General features: G+C 37.5%; 1 protein-coding gene across 1 annotated transcript in view; it reads right to left on the bottom strand.

The window, feature by feature from the left end:
* The window catches only part of Macf1 (microtubule actin crosslinking factor 1), a 327,009-nt gene that overhangs the window by 191,643 nt on the left and 116,533 nt on the right, over positions 1-18,833 (bottom strand). Inside the window, exons 3-6 of the mRNA XM_077791438.1 lie at positions 11,293-11,382; positions 9,796-9,891; positions 7,528-7,605; positions 5,383-5,475 (exon numbers count right to left, since the gene is read on the bottom strand). Coding sequence (XP_077647564.1) covers positions 5,383-5,475; positions 7,528-7,605; positions 9,796-9,891; positions 11,293-11,382 — 357 coding nt within the window. The remainder of the gene's footprint in view (positions 1-5,382; positions 5,476-7,527; positions 7,606-9,795; positions 9,892-11,292; positions 11,383-18,833) is intronic.

Below are 18,833 nucleotides of genomic sequence, written 5' to 3'. Positions count from 1 at the left end.
AAAAATGCATTTTTCTAAAATAAACCATCAACAGAATAATAACTAAAAGGTGTTTTCAAACAACCAATGGGCTGGGGCTGTAGCTCAGTGGCAGAGTGCTTGCCTCACATGTGTGAGGCACTGGGTTCAATCCTCAGCACCATATAAAAAATAAAATACAGGTGTGCCGTCCATCTACAACTACAAAAAAAAAAAAAAAACTATAGAGAAAGGAAAAAAAACAGTAGAGGGGGCAGAGATGAAAGTTAGATCTCTGAATCCATTTTGTATTTTGGGGGGTGTCTGGGGGTGGTAATCAGGGATTGAACTCAGAAGTACTCTGCCACTAAGCCACATCCCAGCCCTATTTTGCATTTTATTTAGAGACAGGGTCTCACTGAGTTGCTTAGCACCTTGCTTTTGCTGAGGCTGGCTTTGAACTCATGATCCTCCTGCCTCAGCCTCCTGAGCCACTGGGATTACAGTCATGCTCTACCACACCCGGCTGTATTCACTTTTTTAAATTTCCCTTTGGAACAATGTAAATGATCTACATAGTGTAAATAAAACAAAAGGGAAAAAAGCAATCCCTAAAGACTGAAAGCAAATGAATATAACTGAACCTACTTGTTTACTGAATTGTTGGTTTAACAAAACAGAGAAATTATTTCAAATGACTTTAAAATGTTTTAAGGACAAAAGAACTGCAAAGAACTGTAAACCTCTACGTACATATTGTTAATTGTAACACTGATATTCATGTTGATTATATACAATATTTATGATTGTGTGTGGATGGAAAGGGAATAATTACATTACTGTTGTTAAAATAAAGAATTTCAGTTTAGGGGGGAAAAGAATAATATAAAGTCAAAGAAGTTAAATAAATCCCTGGAATCCTACATTTTAATCCGAAATATCACTATAAATTCATTATTTTTTAAAAAGAGATATATACAAGTATTCTCTAGCTCTGCACATACACATACACAAAAGCCCAGAAACAATGAGCAGAACATGGCAGCACTCAGATTGTGGTAAAAAATAAGGAAATGGTTCCTTGGAGAAATTCAGAATTTCAGGCTTGAGACATGAAATACACAAAAAGAGTTTTGGACATCTCATCACACAAGAAATAAAGGAAATCAAAGAGTTATACGGTCATGCCAAAAGATTCAGAGTTAACTTGAAAAGCTCATACTGGACAAAGACACAGCTATTTGAGTATCAGGAAGAATGATAAATATTTGATTGGAACATATTGGGTCTGTTAAAAATCCGTGAGTTGTAGAGGCACTAAAAAAACAAAGTTCAAGGCTGTGGCTCATTGGGGAGCGCTCACCTAGCTTGTATGAGGCCTTGGGTTCGATCCTCAGCACCACATACAGATAAATAAATAAAGGTATTGTATCCATCTACAACTAAAAAGTATTTTTTAAAAAAGATCAATACACAAACTTTCATTGGTTACCTTTGGAGAATCTTAGGGAGTCAACTAATTATTCTAAACACTAACTAGAAGGAAAGATAGATTCATTTGTTTTGGCTTTCCCATAGGAACTATCCCTCAGGGTAGCTGATGAGGTAAAGTTCTTCCTTACAGAAGTATTCCTACTAAATAATGAAAAAGGATTAACAGAATTTGTATATCACTGTTTTTCAACTTCTAATGAAATAATGGAACTAGAAATGATGATCAGTAGCTACTAAAACTATTAGATGTATCATTAATAGGGAACATAGGATGAATGGATCCGATTAATAACACCTGAACCTAGTTACCAATCTTAACATCCCCCCCAAAAAAAGACAAGAGATATTATATACATTCTGATGTGCAACAATGAGCAACCTGACAGCACTCACAAAAGCACAACATACCATAGCCTTGCAAATAAATTTAACCTGGAAACTAGGCACTGGGGCTACAGTAAACCACCATTTTCTGGGAATTACAACACAGGAATGGATGGAGGGCAGTTTTAGGAGATATCTCACAGATCTTAATAAACCTTCTAAGACATAGACCTTATTTCTTTAACTAACTGTAAGGGGGAAAAGGAGAAAAATATAACACAACAGATAAACTGCGTTCAGATTCTGATCCAAACCCAAAACTAATTTTTTTAAAGAGGCAATTAGGAATATCTGAATATTTGATAATTTTATGAAAGTATTAATTTTTAGGGTATGATATTGCTTAGATAAAGAGTCTGTTTCTTTCAGATACACACTAAAATATTTACAGGTGAAATTATGTGAGGTCTGGGATTTTCTTCAAAATAACCAGCTGAGATTTGAGAAATGGATCAGGATTTAGATGAAATAATACTTAATTACTATGAGTTAATAATTATTGAGCTAGGTCAGTGATACATAGTAGTTCTTTGTAAAACTAATTCCTCCAGTTTTACGAATGTTTGAATTTTTTCATAGCCATTATTTTTCCTTGGTGGTGCTAGGGATTGACCCCAAGGACTGGAGCATGCTGGGCAAGCATTCTACCACAGAGATATACCATACCAGCCCCATAACAAAATTTTTAATGAGAGAGAGAAAAAAAAAATTTACTGATGGAGCTGTTTAGGAAAAAAACCACACCACTACTCCCACCTCTCTGCCACAGAAAAGTTGTAATTAACTGATTCAGCATTCATTCTATGGGCCCTTAGTTGTCATCAGGGTAAACAGAAATACAGTGGATATCATCTCATGGGTAGGAGAATAACTTGGTTACTCACAGTGAGGGCAGGTTTATGGCCAATAAACAAACAAACAAACAAAAAACCTTCCTCACACCAGGTGTGGTGGCACACCCCTGAAACCCAGCAACTCAGGAGTCTGAGGCAGAAGGATGGAGTTTGAGGCCAGCCTTGGCAATTCAGTGAGACCCTATCTCAAAGTAAAAAATTTTTTAAAGTGTTGGCACCATAGCTCAGTGGTAGAGCATTCCTGGGTTCATGCCCAGTATGGCCAAAAGAAAAAAAATTAATTTAAAAAACTCTCCTCTATTGATAGGAATTCCAAGGGAGTGGGATAACTGGGTCAAATGGTGGTTCCATTCCATACTTCAGTGACATAGCCACATCAATGTTTATAGTAGCTCAATTCACAATAGCTAAACTATGAACCAACCTAGGTACCCTTTAACAGATGAATGGATAAAAAAATGTGTTATATATACACAATGAAATATTATTCAGCTTTAAAGAAGAATGAAATTGTGGCATTTGCCAATAAATGATGCAGCTGAAGAAAATTATGCTTAATGAAATAAGCCAATCACAAAGAACTGAAGATGGACGTAGAATGAAACAGACATTATTATTACTGTGTGTACATATGTGAATGCATGACCAATGTGATTCTGCAACCTGTGTACTCAGGTACAGATATGTCAAGATCGTTGTACTGTCATGTGTAACTAATTAAAACAAGTTTAAAAAAAAAAAAGAACTAAAGGTCGAATGTCTTCTCTGATATGAGAATGCTAATTCACAATGGGGAGATGAGGTAGGGAGAAATAGATGTACCTTGGATTAGACAGAAGGAGTAAAAGGAGGGGAAGGGGTAAGGGAGAAGGAAGTAGAATGAAATGGACATTATTACCCTATGTGCATATATGATTACACCACCAGACTAACTCTATATCATGTACAACCAGAAGAATGAGAAGTTATATTCCATTATGAATAATGTGTCAAAATGCATCCTAGTGTCATGTGTAACTAATTAGAACAACAACAACAAAGAATTCCAAGGGAGGGGGCTGGGGCAGTAGCTCAGTAGTAGAGCATTTGCCTGGCACATGTGAGGCACTAGGTTCAACCCTCAGCACCACATAAAAATAAATAAAAAATAAACGTCTTTAAAATTAAAAGAAAGAAAAAGAAATGCCCTTTTGAAAAAGAAAGAAAAAAAAAGAATTCCAAGAGAGTGCCAGGTATGGTGGCACATGCATATAATTCTAGCAACTTGGGAGGCTGATGCAGGATTGCAAGTTTGAGGCTAGCCTGGGCAACTTAGCAAGTCCCTGCAAATAAATAAATAGATAGACAGACAGACAGACAGACGGACGGACTGTGGATGTAGCTCAGCAAAATGCCCTTTGATTCAATCCCAGTAGCAAACAAACAAACAGAAAAGAAATCCAAGGGGGTAACTCTAGTCCTCCATGAAAGCCCAATAAAATTTGTGTTCCCATCCTGCCAGGGCACATTCACCAACTTCATCTTCCTGGTTCTGCATATATTAAAGCCTGCCTGAAGACACCCTGTGATTCCATAAAAATACATTCACACATTCCTAACCCTAACCATGCTGAAGAGTGATAGCACTGGCTCCAAACCAGAACCCCAAGAAACAAAACTGTTCTGAGAATTTTCTTTAGCGTCTTAGGGATTGAGACACCTGCTGTTCTGCCTTCAACCAGAAGGTGGCAGTAACTCTCTAAATAGGGGGTCACATTGGCCACACTGTTGGGATTCAGTACCTTAAATTATTCACTAGCCTTTTCCCAACTACTGAAGGAGTGCTCCCTTTAATCCATCACCTTAATGTGTAGCAATTGGGGTACTGGAGAGCTTTCTGAGAAATTACTTTGATTAGTCAGGCTTAGAGTAACTTAAAAGAAGTCTGTTTATAAAAATAGTGATGTTCTTTAAAAAACAAACAAACAAAAACAAAAAACAAAAAAACAACTGAGCTTTCTTTTCCAGTAGCAACTCAGACTTTAAAAGGATTTCTCATTTTAGGACGGAAGAGCAACAGGAAGGCCAAATGACCACTGTTTGTGGATGTACTATGAGGCTGTGCTTACAAGCACATATACAAACCTAGCTTCTAAGGTGCTACATTTAACCAGATTTGTTCAAAGATCATTAGAGATAATGAAAAGTCTATATCCAAGCTGGATTTGGCACCTCTGTGCCACTTCTCTAAAGTATCAAGGGGCTGGGGCTGTAGCTTAGTGGCAGAGTGCTTGCCTAGCATACATGAGGCACTGGGTTCGATCCTCAGCACCACATAAAAATAAAGGCATTCTGTCCATCTACAACTACAAAAAAATAAATAAATAAAGTATAAAACCAACATCTCTCCCCACCTCATACTCTGAATCCCTTAAAAAAAAATTTTTTTTTTTTAACTTAGCTAAACAAAAAGACTTCTAATAACCAGACTGCCAAGGACAGGCCAAACCACAAATTGGTGAAAAATTCCTCCACTTCATCATGCAAATAATTAGAAAATTCTAGGGTAAAGCTTGTCTCCAAGCCAATCTTAATTCTCCTTCCAGCTCCTACCCACAGAGAAGGACACCTCCATTCTGCCTCAGAAGGTAGTGCAACTTTCTAGGCTGTGTCCAAACCAAGCAACAGGAACCCCAAACTTCACAGACTCTACCTGGAAGTGCAAAATAATGGTCCAGATCAGGCCCAGAGTCAGTTTGGGATTGCCATCTGTGATGTCATCATTGCGAATATTCACTAGTTTCACCTGAAAAAGAAAGAAAAGTCAGTCTCAGAGCTGAGACTTTTTGATTTTATTTTTATATATTTTCATTATTGACATATAGTTAATTTATTTTTTGGTACAAGATTCTATGAGTTAACATATATGCAGATTCATGTAACCACCACACAAAACAGTTCTATTATGCCCCCAAAAAGTCCCTTGTGCTGCCCCTGCTTTGTAGTTAAACCCTGTTGTACTCCTAAAGTATTCCATTGTATAGACATACTATCATGTGCTTATTCATCCACTGAAGGACTATGGGTTGTTTCCAGTTTGGGGCAATTATGAATAAAGCTCCAACATTCACATACAAGATTTTGTGGGAACATATGGTTTCATTTCTGTAAGGCAAGTTCCGGGGAGTAGGAATACTGGGTCATATGGTATATATTTAGCTTATTTTTTGGTGGGGAGAGGGGGTGTACTGGGGATTGAACTCGGGAGCACTCGACCACTAAGCCACATCCCGAGCCCTATTTTGTATTTTATTTAGAGACAGTGCTGCACTTTTGCTGAGGTTGGCTTTGAACTCGAGATCCACCTGCCTCAGCCTCCCAAACTGCTGGGATTACAGGCATGTGCCACCGCACCCCACACTAATCAATTCTTCTTACTTTGTCCATTAAGGCCCCTCAGGACTCCTCTAACCCCACACATAGACATTTCAAAGCTGCTTCTGCTAGTACCCTAAATGCTTCAGCAACCTCCATTTCTACTACTTTTAATTTATTATTTTCAACAAATACTTTATTAAATGTCAATTAGGGACTATTCATTATGATGAGTGCTAAAATTACAATGTTCAATAAAATCATGTTTCCTGCCCTCACAAAGTTCATTGGGAGAGAGAAATAACAATAAAGTGATAAATGTTATTTTAGAAATTACTGTGGAAGCATGCAGAAAGGCAATTTCCCAAATTAAGAAGAACTGCTGATAAGTCTAACAAAAATGAGTTGACTCCAAAAATATGCAAACTATTTAATGTCATGTTGACCCTTGCTGTTGCTTGGCAACCCCAGCTTTACCAAAAAATCTCTTACATACAGCTCACTCTAAGGAGATGAATCCTCTGGCTCCCTCATTCATCTTTCTCCCCACCACAAGCCATCTCTGTATTTTCATCCCTTTTTCTGTCCTCCCTACATCTAAGAACAAGAGTCACTTTTCTTTTCTTTCCAATGTTAATCACACCTTACAGCTGTTCTGGTTCTCATCCCTCAATTTCTGAACTTGGTTCCATCAATTAGGAAACAATGGGAGGAAGGAAGGTATGCAGAACCCAGCATGGACAGGGGAGATGCACTAGCCCACATGTCAGGAGAACTACCAGTTAAAGTCTGCTCTAACTGGTATGGTTTGGGGCAGGTCATTCAGCTGTCCAGATCTCAATCTCATTATCTATTACATGAATAAACTGACAAGTAGATCTATAAGGTACCCCTATAGCTAATATTCTATGACTTCATCTCCTCACCTTCATTTTCAATCTTATGCTCTTCACTGGCTTCTCCTCTTATATCTAAAAATATGTTGTCTTCCTTTTCTAGGAAAGGAAAAAAACTTCTTTGTCCCTCCTAGGTCTGCTATAATTTTGTACTTTATTAAAACCATTTTTTTTAAGCCACCACTGAGTAACAGCTAAGACTTTATCTCAGGCCTGATGTAGCATTCAGGCCGTTCCCTTGTTCTGTTTTCATGACAATGTAGTATTTTGTGATGCTACACATTTTTTCCCATCTTCTTTGCTGGGTTGAGTTTCATCTTCATTTTGAGCCCCAATTATGGTGGGCCCACAGGGTTCCATCTTTAGTATTCTTGTTCACGAACACTGTCCCTCAAGAAGGTCACAAGTTTTATATAAAGACTACTGAATAATTTATTCAACCACAATAAGATTGCTAATCTGCAAGTTAAGACTCAGAATTGGCTCAGTCAGATTTGTCATTTTTACTAGTGGCATTCAAACATTCTTAATTCAGATACAATGTCAACTTTCCCCAGCAGAATGGGGAAAGCATGAGATGGTCTTACCTGTCGCTGCTTTAGGAAGTCCAGGGCAATCTGCACATTTTGTAGCCTGTGAAAACGCATCCTGCCCTTCTCCCGGGGCTGCAAATAAAGAAAAGGGATGTTAATTTTACCAATTTACCCACACATACTCCTTCCTCTTTCATTTCAAGGAATAAAAGATCACTCAAGAATTCCTCATGGCTGAAGCCAGGTGTGGGAGGATTACATTAAAGCACCCTTAAAAGCAGAACCTGTGTGTGTTTCACCAGGCTTTGTGTGCCCCAACCCCACCCCAAATGCCTTGTGCACCACTATGCACCTCACAAACACACAATCCTGTTTGACCACTAATGCTGAATCAGTGCTGCAGCTTCTCTATAGGTTCTTCCACGGTCATATATGCCACAGCTTGACACGGTATGTGAAGTTAATGGGAACAAAGACTGTAGCTCTGTGGCTCCCAAAATCACAGTTAAACCCTGAAGAGAAAAGACAGAAGGCCTAACTGCATACTGCACAGTAGTGGATAGAGCCAACCTTACTACAAACCTGGCCAAAGGAGCTTGACTGGAGTGAGTCAATGTCTTAACTATAAGCAATGAGGTATTATACATTCTCAAAAAAAACGTTTTTAAAAAAATTCAAAATAGGGGCTGGGGATGTGGCTCAAGCCATAGCACGCTTTGGCATGCGTGGGGCGCTGGGTTCAATCCTCAGCACTACATAAAAATAAAATAAAGATGTTGTGTCCACCGAAAACTAAAAAATAAATATTAAAAAATTCTCTCTCTCTCTTAAAAAAAAATTCAAAATAGGAGACAAAAATCAGGATGTAACCAATTTCCCAGGGTAATGGGTCTCACTGGAGGGAAACCACTCTTCACTCCAGCATGAAATAACCAGAACAAATAAAAACTTGATGGTGAGGGTTATTCCACATAATTAACCCAAAGAAAGTTCTTTTCTGTACTCAATCTTTTATGTCATACAGCCCAGGGAGAGAAGTCCTCTCCACCTGGTACCTCTGGATCAATTATTACCTATGGACAGTAAATAAATAAAGTCTGTTTGCCAATGAGTAGTGAAGGAATGGCTATCTGCCAATGAACATTTTATTTTGCTCTCTTCCCAAAGTTGCTTTTATTTTACTAAAAGTAGGATTAAAACTTACTAGGTAATTCCTAGTTCATCTGTAAATATCAAATTGGTATTAATTAAAGGCTGAAAAAAATATAAGATGGCTCTGTACTGAGTATCTGCCTAGAGGGAATGTTGCCCCAGGTTTCCTTTTGCAAAAAGGGAAGATAAAGATTGAAGTATCTCTCTAGGCACCCTCCAACACTTCCAAGCAACATTCCCCAAATAGCATAACCTACAGAGATGCAGAGGCCTCTCTGGGCAATAGAATAACTTATTAAGTCAAAGGTTTAAGAAACACCTTTTTAGCAAGAACCTTTTCTTAGTCACTTCAGCTAAACTAATTGTGCAGACAACTTAAAACATGACAGACATTGCAAAACAAGATTCTGAGGAATGGGAAAGAGAGATAAATGAAGTCAAAATATGACTTTTAAGAGGACAGGTAACTGGGATATTGTCTAATCCCTATTTCTAGAGAAAGATTATGGGTTATTATTTGGGATCTATGAGGGAAAAAAAAACAACCTTCTCCTACACATTCTAATCTTGATGTCTAATGTATCTTCCACTCAAAACAAGTAGTCTCAGAACATGCAAGTTAAATCTCTGTCCTCTACAGCAACTAAGATATTATTGACCAAGGCCAGAGTATGTCCATGCAGTGAGTTTGCAAACAACAGGCTGTTTTGAAAACAAATGGAATGGTGTATGGTGAGAACCTAGAGGCCAGAGAGGTGGAAAGACAGTACCAGTTAGTCTAGACTGGAGCTGAGAGCAATTAATTAACTGTCATGCTGTCAACTAAACTTTTCACAATTTGGACTGCAATGTGTACTCAGACAACACAGGCCATCAGAAAGCTATGGGTCTCCAGGTCACAAAGGGACTTGACACCTCCAAACACCAGGATTCTTTTTGTGCCAACCATTCTCAGCTAAGCAAAACAATTCCCACTCCAGGATCATCTAACAGTGGCAAGAGGCATAATTAGTTTTAGCCACTTTCTTTGGGATCCAAATTCCCAAGTGAAAAGAGAAGGCAGCAACTGGTGACTGAGCTACTTGGAGACCTAGAGAACCTCAGACTCTCTGATGGCCCTGCAGTGCCAGCAGTGCCAGCTGGGATGCTAGCACCCCCAGGAGGACCTACTACATCATCATCATCTTCCTCCTCCTGCTCCTCGCTGTTTGTATGGCGCCAGGAGGGCATGCTCACCAGACGGAGGGTCTTCAGCCCTGCTGGCTCCTTTGACCACCAACCAAGGCAAAGACACACAAAGGAACAGGAAATTCACAACACAAAGATGAAATGGAAATAAATGCAACATTTAAAAAAAAAAGGTAAAAATAAATTTTAAAAAAATACCCTCCCCCACCATCAAAAGAGATACAAAACCAAATCAAGATCAGAACTGGTACACCAAACATTCCTTAAGTTAAAACACATCTTCAATTCTCCATTGCCATCTACCCTCTCAATAAGGGAGAAAGAAACAATGAGAATTACAGTGAAAGAGATATCTGGATGGGTTTTGGTAAAAAGATGATATCCAATGAATATCTCCACAAATAATTGTAAATTTTCAAAGATTAGGAAAAGAAATTAGATTGGAGTTTTTTAATCTGTTTTGTAAGCAATGCTACCAAAGGGGACCACTTTCCAATAAAATTCACTATAAATTCATCAAATATACCAGCCTATTGTCCAAAATTTAATTTTAAGTGAAGAATAAAGTCCATCACAGTGAAAATGAAATTTTGATTACTAATTAGACTTGCAAATGAGGGCCAAAAGAGAACCAGAATTACATGTGCAAACTATGCCAATAAAAGCCTCTATCAATTTTGGCCACTAAAAATATAAAATTGGGTGGGGTGTAGCCCTATGGTACAGCACTTGCCTAGCATGAACGAGGTCCTGAATTCAATCCTCAATACCTCAATAAATAGATAAATTGATAAACAATAATAAAAAAGTTGCATTAGAGGCAAAAAAAAAAGGAAACCAAAACAAAAGACCAAGGGAAGCCAAGTCCCAGTCCTAGAAGGAGCTAAATATCACTGAAGCAGTAAAATCTAATGTGCCAAAGTCTATTCTTTAAACATAACAATGACTAAGAAATCACCAAAGACAGTGAATGGGTGAGATTCACAGACTACTAGAGCTGGGCGCTCTTTGGTTCTCTTTACCAACAGATGTTTCCAATATTCAACCCTGGGCTTATCCAAATGAAAACTGCATTGTCTATGACACTAGAAAAAGAATGTGAGCCACCTGGGAGCACTTGCTTCCATTAGGCCCAAATATATGAAACAATGAGCCCACAAGTGAGTTATTCTGAGCCCTCAAAAATAAAGCAAGTGTAAGAATGATCAGCAGTCAGGATCTGCCTTCACACAGGAAGGTGTTTCCCACAAGCTATATTTAAAACAGTTTGGGAGAAGGCAGTCATATTTAATTATCCAAGAAGCCCAAACGAGCTGCTCTCCAGGGCTATGCTCAGACATCAACTTCAGCACCTCTCCCTATCTGTGAGACTCAATGAATCATCCAAAGGAGAAAGTGAGATAAACTGGGAAAAAAAAAAAAAAAAACTCCAAACACCTGGGCCACTGCCCAGCACTCAACAAGAAAGGAGAAGCTCACCAGTTTGATGCCTGAGAGTACCTCCAACAGAGAAATCAGGTTATGGCCATCCCGCAGGTCCTCATACAAATCATTGATGTGCTTGCGGACCTGTGAAAGAAAGTGAACAGACTGACTGTTATTTGATCTGGAATCATTTTATTATCCACCTCAGAATCTCTGGTTCTAGGGTAAATACAAATTAAAAATTTTGAAACTGGAAGCAAAAATAAAATTCAGAATTCTCAGTTGAGGTAAAATACATATGAAATGCTACCAAAGATGTGTATGTGTGTTTTAAATTGAAGCCAAAATTATTATGTACACTAAGCAACATTGAAAAGTATTATACAGGGCTGGGGATGTGGCTCAAGCGGTAGCGCTCGCCTGGCATGCGTGCAGCCAGGGTTCGATCCTCAGCACCACATACCAACAAAGATGTTGTGTCCGCTGAGAACTAAAAAATAAATATTAAAAAAAAATTCTCTCTCTCTCTCACTCTCTCTCCTCTCTCACTCTCTCTTTAAAAAAAAAAAAAAGAAAAAGAAAAGTATTCTACAAAGTATGGATAAAGAAATGGGAAGTCGAGGGCTGGGGATGTGGCTCAAGTGGTAGCTGCGCTCGCCTGGCATGCGTGCGGCCCAGGTTCGATCCTCAGCACCACATACCAACAAAGATGTTGTGTCCGCCGAGAACTAAAAAGTAAATATTAAAAATTCTCTCTGTCTCTCTCTCTCTCTCCTCTCTCACTCTCTCTTAAAAAAAAAAAAAAAAAAATGGGAAGTCGAGCTGGGGTTGTGGCTCAGCTGTAGAGCGCTTGCCTAGCATGTTCAGGGCCCTAGGTTCAATCCTCAGCACCATATAAAAATAAAATAAAGATATTGTGTCCATCTACAACGAAAAAATAAAATATTTAAAAAAAAGAAATGGGAAGTCTTAATTATCCACAAATATCTCAGGAATTATTATGGGTCAAAATGTAATCAGATGGCTAATGAAGGACAGATGAGTCCAGTTGGTGTCAGGAAAACCTTTCCAAGTGCTGGAAAAGAAAGTAAATGCTAGGTCCAATGTTTCATGGGATGTACCTCCAATTTAACCCCTCTCTTACTAAATGCTTCTAATAGTGAATTTGGGAATTATTTTCCTTGTAGGAAAATTTAATTACAATTTTATAACTAAGATTATAGAAAAACAGATCTCACTTTGGAGAAAGGTGTGGCTGTTTTATTTTAAACATAATTTAAATGTAAGTTTATAGATTTAATTTTTAATAAATATTTTATGTGTTAACTATCCCACACATCTGTAAGGTATTATTATTATTATTATTAATATTATTATTATTCCTATTTTAAACATGAGGAAACAAGATACAAAAAAGTTAAATAACTTTCCCAAGGTCACCAAGTGGGAAAACTGGCCTCAGTTTAGGTTCTCTGATTTTAGAGTCTTTGCCATTAACTACTACGCTTTATGATCAGCCACAATCAAGTTTTACATATTTAATTCACACTACTGCCTTGTGAAATTCATTTATTATCCCATTTTGCAGAATAAACTGAAGAAGCTGGGCTCTGAGAGGCTTGGTCATTAAGCTGTAAGCTAAGACTTGATTCTTTACAAGTCTAGCAACAACTCACCAAGTGATGCTCACAATACAGAATCACAGGACTAGTAAAAATGGGATGAATATACTTTTTAACATAAGTAATTTTCTAGACAATAGAAAAGGCTACTTTCAGAAGTAATGGATTTCTAGTTACTATAATTTTTCAAGCACAGGCTGGGATTTGGGATTTTTACATTTCAATGGAAAACTATAGTTCTTTTTTCTGTTTTGGTGGCACTAGGGCTTGAACTCAGGAAACTGCAAATACTATTCCTCTGAGCTACCTCCCTAGCCTGTTTTATTTTTAATTTTGAGACAGGATCTCACTAGGCTGCAGAGGATGGCCTCAAGATTGCAATCCTCTGCCTCAGCCTCCTAAGTAGCTGGGATTACAGGCATGCACCACTATATCCCACTAATTACTTCCCAATTATGATATTCAATGTAGCACTCAAGCAGAATAGGAATTGGAAAAAACAAAGGCTGGAAAATCTGGGAAAACTTCCTGGATGAGATGGAACTTAGAGGATTAGCCAATATTTTGGTAAAAAAGATGGAAAAATACACAAGACTAGGTAGAAAAGTGGAAATATATAGTATGTGTTGTGTGTAAAGGAAGAAGAAGGTCACAGGTAGATTATTCAGCTGGAGAAAATGGTTCATGATGAATTGAATCATAGTTTTCAAATAGTGAAAGAATGTTGTATTAGCTCTAGACATGAACACTGTTAAGTTTAACCTGCAATATAACACTTTCTCCATCACTTTCTCAAGTCTAGACAATGAACTAGACTAGATACCTAGCTCAGCTTTCAGCATTTGCTGATTTCCATGGTATAAATACTCCCGTCACAACCAATTTCAAGGTAAGACATTGAGAAGAAATGTATGGTAGCACACCTTTATATACTATTTCTATCACAGAGATACAATAGATATAATTAATCTCAAGAGCATAGAAAACAGAAAAAAACAATGTTCAGTAAAATAGTTATGAAGTGAAGAGCTTTGAGCATTTATTACTTTTATTTTAAACATAATTTAAATGTAAGTTTAATGGCTGTGTTTAGCAACCAACTTACAAAATTGCTAAAAATTTAATATTTGGCTCAAAGTTTTCAACATCCTCCCTCAATTGGGTTCAATGTTTCAAGCTTTCAGTGTAGAACAAGTATAGTGCATCACTAACAGAAATAAGCAGTCATGAGGGTTGAAAGGGGAGCTGATTTGAGAAGTTCAATTTTAAATATGTGGAATTCAAAATGACAGTGAAGGAGCTACAAATGGAAATGTTCTTTTTTCTTTTTATTTTTTTATAGTTGCAAGTGAACAGCATGCCTTTATTTTATTTTTTTATGGGGTGCTGAGGATCGAACCCAGTGCCTCACATATGCTAGGCAAGTGCTCTGCCATTGAGCTACAGCCCCAGCCCTGGAAATATTCTTGAAGCAGCTAGAAATACCCAGAATTCAATCTGGGTCAATAAGTTTAGAAGTCATATGCACAGAGGGCTAGCTACAGTTGGGAAATGTTGGGTTTTCTGGGTTAGGGTCAAGAAAGAAGAGCACAGCACTACAGAATGAGCCCTAGGGAATACACAGAATTAGAAGGTAGGAGATGGAAAAGCAATCAACAAAGGGAGGGAGGTGGACAACAGGAGCAGGGAAGGAGGTAGAAGGAAAAATGTAATCAAGGCATGGATGACTGGCAGTACTAAATGCAAAAGCAGAGGTCAAAGAGGATGAAGACTAAGAAATGATTGTTTAATGTTCCCACAAATAAGTAAAAAAGTTTCCTTTTGTCATGTTAATGCATATATAAATATATGACAGGGAACTTCATCTCAATGCAAAAATAGAAAGAACAGACTCTACTATCATGTGTAACCCAGAAGAAAAAAATCAAATATAAATTAATAGATGAGCAAGACAGTCTGGTATAGCAGAAGGAGAATGGGAAAGGGGAAGGAGATTGGGGGGGTATCATGAAAGGAAATCAAATTCCATGCATGTATGAATTCATTGGGATGAACCCAACTACTACATATAACTGTAAAGCTCTAACTTTTAAAAAACTTTCCTTTTTTATGAAAATAAGAGAATGGTACAATGGAAATAATTTTATAAATAAATGAGTGATAGGTTTTAAAAAGTGAGAAAATATTAAATGCTTGATATTAAAGGTTAAGAAGAGACAACTAAGTCAAATAAGGAATTTTTTTAAACAAATTTCACCATCCTTGTTAGGAATTATTGCAATAAATAACATACACATATACCTGAAGCCATGAATTGTACAATCTTGTTTCTTTTCATTACTCAAGGGAACCAGTACACTATGTGATATATGTGATTCCTCTGCTTGTTTTTGGAAGATGGGATCTCACTATGCTGCCCAGGCTGGTTTCAAACTCCTGGGCTCATCGAATCCTCCTGCTTTAGCCTCCCAAGTAGCTGGGACTATAGGTGTGTACCACCTTTCCTGGATTCCCCTGCAGTGTTTAAGGTTTTTTCTTTTATTTTTGTTTTTGCTTATTTTGAAAAAGCTCTATATAAATGGGGGGCAGAGAGGAAGACAAATTTGGTTTTGATAGATAAGACCTTAATATGGTATAAAACTTGGGAGTGAGCATTGAATAATTATTTAAATAACTTACATAGGGCTTAAAAACCAAGTAGCACCATGTTACCACTAGAAAGTGAAACACCACCAGGTACTAAAAAGAAAAAGGAGGCACCTTTAAATGTAAAGTTAATTTCACATCAAGTTCTCAATAACTCCTTCTAAAAAATTTTCAGTTTTGTTTTACAACTGTAATAGCAAAATTCAAACACATCATAAGAAATTTAGGTGAACACTAGTTTATTATGTCTCTCAATCTTTGACCGTAATAACCAAATGTTTATGAAAAAAAATAAACAGAAAGGTACAGAGATGATGAGGGAGGGGAATATGGAGAGACATTTTTCCTGGAGAATGTCCAAAAACAGGGAACAGTATTCTGTTTCCAAAGTATACTGGACCCAGTTCTACCCAGAGAAAGGTACAGAACCAGCTCATACTTACTGATGCTTCTATGTCAGCAATTTTTTAAATGCAAAGATGAGTTTTAGACGGTTCGATTAACATCCCAAAACCATACAGCTATTGAATGGCCCAAATAACTTAATACATGTCTAAAGTCCCTCCCTCTACATATGCATACGTGCCTCTAAGGTTTTCCACAAATCTCTTAAAAGAAAATCCAGGAGGCTAGGTATCATAAGTTTTAGAGTCAGACACCAAGTGAAGCGAAAAGTGCTTAAGAAGCATCAATATAAATATAATCAAGTTCTTCTGTCAACAAATAAGAGAAGTGAAAACTTTTAACTATTCAAGACCTTCCCTGTTTGTACTTCCCAAGAAAGTCACTGTTAAGGGCTAAGAATGTAGCTCAGTGGTAGACCACTTTGCCTAGTGTGCACAAAGCTCTTGGTTCAATCTCTAGCACTGCGAAGCAAAAGAGAGAGAGAGAGAGAGAGAGAGAGAGAGAGAGAGAGAGAGAATATTGCTATTAAACTTAGTGAATGTCTCCAACTACACATGACTAATAAGTACATAAAAATATGATCAGTATCATTAGCCATAAATAAAGTATAAATCAAAACCACAAAGATAACACCTACTGGGATGGTTAGAATAAAAAAGACATACAGTAGGGTTAGTGAGGATGTAGACAAACTGGAACCCTCACACACTTCTTGCAGAATGTGAAATGGTACAGCTGCTTTGGTTCCTCAAAAGGCTAAACACAGGCTACCATATGGTCTAGTAATTCTATTCTAGGTATATTACTTGAGAGAACTAAATATGAGTCCAGACAAAAACTTGTAAATCAATGTTCACAGGAGCATTAACAGCCAAGAAGGATATTCAGCAACAAAGAGAAATGAAATACTGATACATGCTACAACATGGATGAACCTTAAAAACATTTGCTAAGTGAAAGAAGTCAGTTATTTAAACAAACAAACAAAAAAAAAAAAAGGTGCCAGTGACTTGGAACACTGTTATAGGAGGATTACAAGTTCAAAGCCAGCCTTGGCAATTTAACAAGACCCTGTCTCAAAAATAAAAAATTCAAAGTGCTGGGAATGTAGCTCAGAAGAAGTCAGTTACAAAGGATCACATATTATATGACTCCATTTTTATGGTATCCAGAACAGGCAAATCTATAGGGACACAAAGTAGATTGCTGTGCCTACAAGTAAGCAGAGCCTATAGGGAGACTAGAGGTAATGGCTAGGGGGAACAGGGTTTCTTTGGGGGTGACAAAATGTTGTAAAAATGATTGTGGTGATGTTTGTACAACTATGTTACTATACTAAATGTTACTCAATAGCATACTTTCAATGGGTGGCTTATATGACATTAATTAAATCTCAATAAAGTTATTTCAAAAATTAGTAGATGATCAGCAGGTATGGTGGCAGATGCCTATAATCCCAGCATCTTGGGAGCTCAGGCAGGAGGATCACAAGTTAAAAGCCAGCCTCAGCAACTTAGCAAGGTCCTAAGCAATTTAGTGAGACCCTGTTTCCAAAAAGGGGTAGAGCTGGGGATGTGATTTAGTTTTAAACACCCCTGGGTTCAATCCCTGGTACAAAAAAAAAAAAAAAATAGTGGATGATCAAAAATTTAAAACAAAATTCCAGTCATAGATGAACAGAATACTTTTTATTTTATTTATTTTTATGTGGTGCCAAGCATCAAACCCAGTACCTCACACATGCGAGGCAAGTAATCTTTAGGCAAGTAATCTAATCACTGAGTTACAACTGCAGCCCCGGACAGTCAAATTTTGAGAGACCAAGTCTATCCTAACCTAGGCCAATCAATCCCAATCCCCATGTATCAATAAGCAAGGAAAACTCAATTCCCTTAGTTTCTAGATGGCTTTAACAAAAGGAATAAATTACACTTAAGTTCTTGAAATAAGAATCTGAGCCCAAGGAGACTTTAAAGATTACTTAGCTCTAATGCACTTGGTTTACATATGAGAAAATCATTGCCTAAAGAAGTTAAGTAACTTGTGTAAGATCGTTTAGTGCAGAAGTGTCAAGAATTGAGTCCAAGTAACTATCTCCTTATTCCCAGTTGTGCTTTTTCCCTCTACAAGGCTTCTATGCTTGATGGGTCAAAATGACATATTATCAACAATATTAAACAGTAAAAAAAAAAAAAAATCCTTCAACGAAAGAAAATAACCAAGGATTGTGATATAGCATTCTTTGATAGCCACAGAAAACTTGATTCAGAAAGCCTTTCCTCTGGGCTGGGGAAGTGGCTCAAGCGGTAGCGCGCTCGCCTGGCATGCGTGCGGCCCGGGTTCGATCCTCAGCACCACATACAAAACAAAGATGTTGTGTCTGCCAATAACTAACTAACTAACTAACTAAATATTACAAAAAAAAAAAAAAAGAAAGAAAGCCTTTCCTCTAAGACTATGTATTAGAAGGAAACACAAGCAGCTCAATTTCCTTGACCCAAACTATATTGAGTGCAACACATAGGTCAGAGAAGAAAGTTATGAAGAGAAAGAATGTTTTTTACCCTCATCTGCAATTACTAAAAGATACAGGGGAAATGATGCTACCCTGATAGCTTTGATGCTTCCATGAATTGATAAGTCTCTCAACTGTAAGAGGGGAATTTCACATGGATTCAATAGCCAAATTTCTCTTTGAGAAAAAGTCTAACACTAAAAAACAGACTATAGCTGCCCTAGACTTTCCACTCTGAGAAGATCTGGGCTCAACTGGAAGGAGCAGAGTGGAAGCCAGGAATCCCTACTAGAATGAGCAGAGTGAGAAGGGGAGCGAAGGTTAAGGCTCTTAGCAGATAAGAATTCTGTCATCTGTTTTGAGAATTCCCTAAATTTTAGACTCTACTGATAATATCAGTCAACAAT

Source organism: Urocitellus parryii, chromosome 11 (genome assembly GCF_045843805.1).
Source record: "Urocitellus parryii isolate mUroPar1 chromosome 11, mUroPar1.hap1, whole genome shotgun sequence".
Taxonomy (NCBI): Eukaryota; Metazoa; Chordata; class Mammalia; order Rodentia; family Sciuridae; genus Urocitellus; species Urocitellus parryii.
This window is presented reverse-complemented; position numbering and strand designations above follow the sequence as displayed.